Source organism: Octopus bimaculoides, chromosome 2 (assembly GCF_001194135.2).
Source record: "Octopus bimaculoides isolate UCB-OBI-ISO-001 chromosome 2, ASM119413v2, whole genome shotgun sequence".
Classification (NCBI taxonomy): domain Eukaryota; kingdom Metazoa; phylum Mollusca; class Cephalopoda; order Octopoda; family Octopodidae; genus Octopus; species Octopus bimaculoides.
Genome location: NC_068982.1, coordinates 78809215 through 78818199, shown reverse-complemented (window position 1 = coordinate 78818199; position 8985 = coordinate 78809215). Strand labels below are relative to the sequence as shown.

Below are 8985 nucleotides of genomic sequence, written 5' to 3'. Positions count from 1 at the left end.
GAGAGAGAGAGAGAGAGAGAGAGAGGAAAAGGGACAGTAGTATTAAAATTGTTTAGACATTTCTTTCATGATGCTTTGATAATAAACAGCTTTAATGTTTGATTTGAAATTTTAGTTGTGAGTCATTGTTTCCTCCAAAAGATATTTTATTCAGTACATGAAGGGAATCCCAATTCACCCTCAATAGCAAATTCAGTCAAACTCTTTCACTAACACAGAAACTGAGAACTATTTTTACAGCAGCTGTTGATAAAATTTTTATGAAAAGAAACCTTCTCATCTGTTTCATCAAAAAGGAATTTATATGAAGAACAAAGACAGGAAAAAACAAAATGGTTGAGGCAGTCATTGTTTCACACTCACTAAATAATGTCAATTTATGCAGGTCGTTATGTAGAGTAGAAACTAGAACTAAAAATAAATAGCTGTAATGGTTCCAATTACAAGAGGTATGATATATTAATACAAGAGACTAGATCAGAATGTCTGAAAATAGCAAATTCAGCTTACTTGGTAATAATGAAACTGTTCTAAGCAGAGAATAATACAACCAAAGCATATACAACAAAACAACATGCATGATGTGTATGAATTTTCCCATCCATTCATTAAAGGGTAACATTAGTAAAACAGATAGAAGTACAGAATCTCTCTCCCTCTCTCTCCCCACCCCTCTCTCTAAATTGTCAATACATTCAGCGAAGTATATTTTACATTTACAATTGATGGATATTTGTCCTCATCTTGTTTGTTGTAGAATGTCTTGGCTGATATACCCATCAAGTGAAATCATAGTTGTGGCCACTATCATGTAACTGGCACCATGCCAGTGGCATGTAAGAAGCATCCATTACACTCTTGGAGTAGTTGGCACTAGGAAGGGCATCCAGTCATAGAAACCATGCCAAATCAGATTGGAACTGGGCATGGCCCTACAGCTTACTAGTTTCAGTCAAATCGTCTAACCCATGCCAGCATAGAAAGCAGACGCTAAATGATGATGATGATGATGATGATGATGATGATGATGATGACATATTGCTACAGTGGAATGGAATATAGTAAAACTACTAAAAACAAAACCAAAATTTTTTTGAATAACGATTTGAAGTTTCAAAGATAATAATCATCATCACCATCATCGTTTAATGTTCACTTTTCTATGCTCACCTGGGTAAAACAGAATTTATTAAAGCAGATTTTCTACAGTCAGAGTCTTTTCCTGATGCCATCCTCACTTGATATTTCCACCATGGCCAGACATGTTTTTGATAGAAGACTGGAAACAAACAACACTGCTTAGATGAGGGTACTGTTTGTTTACAATCATCACATTATGTTAAAACAAAAGGTACACACAAATACACATACACACAACAGGCTTCTTTTAGTTTCCATCTATCAAATCCAATCACATGGATTTGGTCAACCCAGGGCTATAGTAGAACACACTTGCCCTTGGTGCTAAGTAGTGGAACTGAACCACATAGTTGGGAAACAAGCTGCTCAACCATGCCTTTGGTAAGAATTAGATTAATAGATAACATTATCAAATACAACAATTCTCTGCTAAAATGCTTGAGCTTAATATAGGCATTAAATCACAAATTATCAAATATTTTTAGTAAATGTTACAAACTTTTAAACCAAAAAAAAAAAAAAAATGACAAAAAGAACAGAAATGAATTTCAGTTAAGACATTGAATCAAATAAAGTTTATCTGAAGTCACACCAGGACTTGACAAGTGAACATTTATAAGATGTATTCCAGTAGACTATATACAATAAAACAAGCAAAAACTAATCCAAATTATGATCACTTGTATGTGAAGTGAAGGTTTGTTATTTCAAACAATTTAGATAATTTCATTGACATAACAAGATAAATAAACCAATTATATACCATCCCTTAATGCAGACAATATTTTTCTTTAGAATGACAAAAATCTGAACACTATCTTTTATAATTTACTTGTTTCAGTCATTGGACTGCAACCATGCTAAGGCACAGCCTTAAAGGGTTTTAGTCGAACAAGTCAATGTCAGCATTATTTTTTAAAGTCTGGTTTGTACACACACACGACAGGCTTCCAAAGTTTATATCAGCTAAATTCACCCACAAGGCATTAGTTGACCCAGGTCTATAGTAACAGGCACTTGTCCAAAGTATAGCACAATGAGACTGAACACATTGCAAAGCAAGCTTCTTAACCACACAGACATGCCTGCACATGATAAGTATTATCAATTACAGTATATAGTTTCCCACAGAGGTAGGTAGAGAAACTAATTAATGGGGAAATTGCAATTATTAAACCACTGGGGTGGTGGGAGATAGAAACAAATTTCATTACCTGGAAAATTTTCACATAAAATTTCAATAGACGTTGCTCGCTTTGTATCTCCAATTCTTTGGTATCGTTCTTTCAATGTTTCTGCTTTAAGTCCTTGCCAAGGCAGGCTGCCCCTTAAAAAGTACATAAACATATGACCTAATGCTTCTAAGTCGTCCCTCCGACTTTGTTCTGAAAAAGAGCAAAAATTGTTACATATTAGATACATTAATGGTTAATTATATTTAATGTTCCAATTAGACAAATTAACATATCTAATAAAAACTGGAATTAAAGGCCACAATGGCTCTACAAACAAAACAATGATAAGGTTTTAACCATTGAGATTTGTCAAAGATTATATTTACTTTTGAAAGACTGACAACTAACTGGGTTATATCAAGAGATTTTCTAATGGATATAAACAAAACTTATGACAAAGCTGGGACAAAATCTAATCCAGGCTAAAATTTTACAAATAGAAAGTTATTTATTCAAGACAGAAACTGTAATGTGAAACAAAGTAGAAATTTCATTGATATAACCACTTGACTAGGTATTTCTTGGAACAAAAAAAGATAAACAACAGGACTTTCCCTGTTAACTGGTAAATGAGTAGAAAATGCATAGGGTTGTGAGGTCCCTGCAGTCCAGTCTTGCCAAAGACTATTCAGCTTCTCTAGTGTTGGTGCTACAAGAAAATGCACACTGTGAAGTGTTGGCAATATGAATGGTATCCAGCTGTAGAAACCAAGTCAAATGACACATACAATCACCAGTCAATGAGAGCAGTTAGAGCAGTAGGTCCCAATAAGACAAGACTTGGACAGTGAGCTAACCAACTGATGCTAGAATTCATTTTGGATACATGAACTGGTGATGATAATCAAAGAAAATTATGACCATTAAAACAATGAAAAAGAAACAACTCAGATTTAAAAAAAAAAGCCTTTGCCTGCCTTTTATATTCTACTCATCAATATAAAAAGATTAAATTCAGCATTTTTCCTTTCAAACAGTAACAAGCAAATCAAATTTTATGGTAACTTTTAGTTTACAAACTGATTACTAAATTACCAACTTACATTTTGTTTGATAATCAAATTAATTTATTACCGAAAAAAAAACCCCAAAAAACATAAAAGCTATTTAATGAAAGTCATTTCAAATTTGAGTTAATTAGTTAAATGCAGTTTTCAATTGTAACAAATTACATTAAGTACATAGCTATTTGTACAAGTTAGTGGTTCACATCAATTACTCTGAGTTCATGGACATGATACTTAACTCACAAATCGCCAACATAACTGGTAAGAACTGGCCACACTGTAAAATTAACAAATCCAACTTCTAACAGAAGTCAACTTTGATTTAGATATTCAATGCTCAGTGACACCTCTGTGACTTAGCCTTTTGAGACAATACCTCTACTGAAAAACACAGTCTATAAGCTTCAATTAATTTCAAAAATAATTTAGAATTTGAAGGTGTTTAGTAAAATAACTACCTTCTTTGTAACTAAATTGATATTCAGAATATAACTTAACAAAATTTTGTTGTATCTTGGGAAGGGAAATATGCCAATAATAATCATACACACTGGTTCTATTTCACTTCTTTTATCATCATTAGTCAATTCATTAACATTTAACTAATTGACTAATTGCTTGATTAATCATTTGATCAATCAATCAGCAAGTTTGTTAAAGTTTTTTTTTGTCATCATTTGCAACCTTATCAATGACATGCCCCCCACCCCCACCCCAGGTCTGCTTTAGTTCTTTCTGCCTGTCTCTTACTGAATTAATGGAGTTGGCATACACAGGCACATGTATTGCAGGCTTTAAAGAGAAAACAAGTTACCAACATTGAACCTACCCTAGATCTAGGAGATGCAAACATAGGAAAATCTTGTGGTTCAATCCCTCAGAGTATAACAACCAATGCAGCTAAGCCATTTTTCATTGTAACTGACAACCACTTCCCACCAACACACAGATACCACAAAATATTAAATAGAAATAAGTAGAAGTTAGTTATAGTTACATACTTAATACAGGTCACAAATATTTGGCCATAGCAAAAAATAAGAATGCTGCCACAAATGATACATAACTGTAGATCCTCTAAATAATACATATCTCTAGAAGGGTCTGATATACAGACCCATTTTCAATGTTGATGAAACACTAAAAATTTATACTAGTTTAACAGGAAATATGTTCAAAAATAGATTTGTACAGCACACAACTTCATTCAGCAATAAAGTACAATTCAACACCATTAAATTTGTATGGAGCTTACAGGACTTCAGAGTAAGTAACATACTTAATAACTGGAACATTATAAACAAAGCTAATTAGTACAATACACAAGGTAGCAGATACAGTCTTTGCACCACAGAGAAGTTAAATATAGTGATATTAGCAGTGAACATAATAAAAGAGAAAAAACATTATCTTCTTGCCCACACACAAAATACCACAAGCTGAAAGTCTTCAACCTGTTGCAAAAAACTCCAAATTCAACTTGGCTGAACCCTTCTGCCTCATCCATACCTTACACTCTTATTCTCCTATCCTATCTCATAAGCATTCCAAAATCTTACAATCCTACAAAAATTACATTACACACCATGACATGCAACATTCACTCCCAATCATGACACTACATAAACACACCACCCTACTAACACACACCATCACCGTCATTGCATGTACCAAACATATATAGCATCCAACAGCCACCCACCATTCAGATCACTAAAATACACCAATTTATTACCAGTATTGACTCATACATCATCCCTTGTCATATATCCATTGGGCTAGCCACTCCAAAAAGTACTACTGATTGAACACTATTCACTCCAATTACACCATTTGAACTACACTTAAGCACCACCAGAAATGAGAACAAAATTGAAACATCATGCACACTCTCCATGCAAATGACAGAACCTCACTAATGCCTTCACCACATACTCCATATGTAAGACAACTGTAAGCCATATATGAACACCCCTACACATCCTGCTACATATTATTGGATGAACCTTGGCATTTGATACCAAACTACCTAGACTGCTTCTGATTCTATAATACAATCTTTTGGTTTTTAAGAAATTTGAATTAAAATCATCCATCAAAGTGTCATTTCAATTAGTGTTCCAAACTTGGATTAGGTGCATGCTATTTGTACTGCAGGCAAAGTTGAAGTAGAACTGAACAGTCATCTCTCTTCTGGAGTAGTTCTTATTCATCAATAAACAAACTAGTGAATGTGACTTTTACATACACAAGCTACTCATTTATATTTATCACAGTGATAAACTGATAGTTTTATAAATATTTAGAGATAAACCAAAAAGTGATATCTATTGCAACTGAATTCATAATAGCAGCAGCAACAGAAGAAGAAATTGAGTTGGATCTGTTGGATACATAACTAAAATTAAATGCTTCTGCAATAAGGAAGCAGCAGAGGTGTCATCAGATATATTGGTTGATTTCTACATGCAAAGCAAAGGTAATTGATGTTATATGTGCAAGAATTATATATGATATATATTGGGTGAGAAGGTGCAGTGAGTTAAATGTAGATAAATCAAGGTGTACATAAGAAGTGATGGGGCTCATATCTAATGATTATGTGTTTCAGCCAATGTACGGAGAGGTGAAAGGGGAGGCATGGTATTATCAACTGGATAAATACTAATTTATCATCATCATTGTAATTTTAATGACACCTTTTCATGCTTACATAGGTCAGATGGAATTTGATGAGGCTGATTTTCTATGGTCAGATGCCCATCCTGTCACCAAACTTCAGTTTCCAGTAATGTAATATTTCCCCCATGGCTGGATATATTTTCACAGAAGATCATGTGATGCTTTCATGACAGTGACACTTATTTACAACTATCATATAATGTCAAGGAAGCACAAATACACATACTCATATATGGTAGGCTAAGTTTCATTCTACCAAATCCACTCACAAGGCCTTGCTCTGTCTGAGGTTATAGTAGAATACACTTGCCTAAGGTGCCAAACAGTGGGACTGAACCTAAAACCATATGATAAGGAAGCAAACTTCTTACTACACAGCCATGCCTGTACCTAATCATAACATGAAAAAAAATCGAACATCAAAATAGAGGTGGCAATGAAAAATGCATTGATGACAATGGTAATGATGATTATACAACATTAATTTCTAAACAGGCTTCAATAGAAACCATGTGTTAAATAGCAAACCGGCAATACTCTGAAATTCCTTAAAAAAATTCAACAGATCTCAATTAATTAGAACCAAATTCAATGTGCATCACTCCAACAATTCTATTTTGGGTTACACTCACAGCATGTTGAGACACATGCACTCCTCACATAAAATTTCCATAGTAGATTAAGATAATAAGAGAAGTGTTAACAATAAGATAAGTCAGGATTCTCACTGCTCTACATTTTGACTGACTTAGCTTCATTTGCTTAAGCACTCAATATTTTATTCAGTTATTTCTTGATCTAGCTATTGAAATTGCAAGCAGAACTGACTAGAATTTCTAGTCATCCATAGCAGCATATCACAGTATCTACAAATAGCTTTAGTCACTGCCAAGTCTGCCAAAATGCCATAACACTCAATATAATATTGAATTTTGACAAATCAAATGCATTTTGTAAGAGAGAGAGAAGAGTGGGGAGAAAGTTGAGAGAAAGAGAGAGCGAACAGTATAGGTTATTGATAATACATACAAGGTTCTTTCAAGAAAATGATATTTAAAAGAAAGCTAGTCACATGCGAGAGCGTGTGTGCGTGCATGTGTATGTGTGTGTGGCTCAAGGAAAGCATTTAAGCTCATTGTGCTGCTCTACAAGGATAATGATTAAAACAAAACATGTTTTCCAACTCTCAACAAAAATTAGAATTAAAGTTCGTTGATCAAAATGAAAAATTGAGGCCCACAGCTGGCCAAGTTGGCAAAGTATGAATCCAACGATGAAATGTTTCAAAGGTCATGTCACATTTCTGATGTTATATTAATTACATTGACAGCCAAAATAGTTAATTCTCAAATGTCAAAGTACATTAAGTGGAAATTATTAAGTAACCTGATCTGTAGAACTGATTTCACCTGTTCTAAGGGTGTTGCTGAAGGAGGAATAGATTTTCTGTGAGGTATAATCACTTCAGATGTAGAAATTGAAGCAGTCTAACAGAAATTGAAGGTTTTAGGAATAATTTAAGATGTTTTAGAATCAATTTAACAAGATAAAAAAACACTGCCTGATATACAGACTAGATATTTACAGCTTTGCTCCTCATGTCACATCCTGTCATTATTAAAAGATACACTGGATAATATGGTCTTGCATCTTCATGTTCTGTTCTCATGCTTGCTTTCACAGCCTCTTTATGGACACACATGCAATGAAAAGAATACACACATACACATAAACACACACACACACACAAATATGATCCTGAGTTCCCTGTCTGTCTCATTTGCTTTCTCTATATTGTTCTGTCAGGTACATCAATTTAGATATGTACAGGGTGCATAAGGTATTTGAAGACATATCTTTTTTGGGTCATTGCTGCATTTTTTGCTAACTCTGTATAATCTTTGTTTCAGAAAATAATAATGACAGATCCTCAGCTTACTCAAGAAATGAAGAGACATGCTGTTATTGTGGTTATAAAGGCTGAACATAGCAATTTAGAAATATCTCGATTTTTAAAAGTTGCCAGATCTTTCGTCTACAAAGTTTGTAAGGGGCTAGAGACTGAAGATAGAAATGTATCACCAGTATCAAAGCATAAAAAGCATTCTAAATGCTCTGAAATCATCAGAACACCTGGAATTATCCAGCAAGTTCAACAGACCATTGATTACAATACCAGAAAGTCCATGAGGTCAATTGCCATGTTTCAGAAGGAATGTCCACAAAGACATGAGATATAAGTCTTACATGATGAGGAAAGGTCAATTTGTCAGAAAAGGCAAAAGAAAATCACTACATCAGATCTAAAAGGCTCTTAAACAAACTGAAAAATCCAGCAGAAGATTTGACTTGGTTTTTCACAAACAAGAAAAACTTCGACCAAGATCAAAAAGTTAACAGAAGAAATGACAGATGGTTATGTGCAGACCCTTCTGAAGTTCCAAGTGTTATGCATACAAAATTTCCTACAATTGTCATGATTTTAGGGGTTACCAGCAATGAAGGACATGTGATGCCTCCTTACTTCTCTCCACAAGGCCTTACAGTTAACTCTGCAGCCTACATTGAGGCCCTGGAAATAATTGTTAAGTCCCTGGATAGACAGTGTATGCAATGGAAGGCCATGTGTGTTTCAGTAAGACTCTGCACTATCATACATGGCTCTATTAACACAGGAATGGATGGCTGAAAATTTTCATGGTCACATAACCCTTAACATTTGGTCTCCTAATTCCCCAGATCTCAATCCATTGGACTATTACATGTGGAACATTGTCGACAGAGAGAGGTCAATGAACACACCCATAACACCAAAGATTCTTTGAAAGCTGTCATAGTCAGAGTAATGTCCAAAATGAACCAGGACCACTTGATTCGAGTATGTAGATGATTTAGATCTCATATAGAAGCAGTTGTTGAAG

At 34.3% G+C, this 8985-nt stretch overlaps 1 protein-coding gene across 2 annotated transcripts in view; it reads right to left on the bottom strand.

Moving 5' to 3' along the window:
* Positions 1 to 8985, bottom strand: part of LOC106876726 (casein kinase I) — a 192822-nt gene that overhangs the window by 19693 nt on the left and 164144 nt on the right. For both annotated transcript variants that reach the window (XM_014925406.2, XM_014925413.2), the window contains exon 6: positions 2355 to 2525. In XM_014925406.2, coding sequence (XP_014780892.1) covers positions 2355 to 2525 — 171 coding nt within the window. The remainder of the gene's footprint in view (positions 1 to 2354; positions 2526 to 8985) is intronic.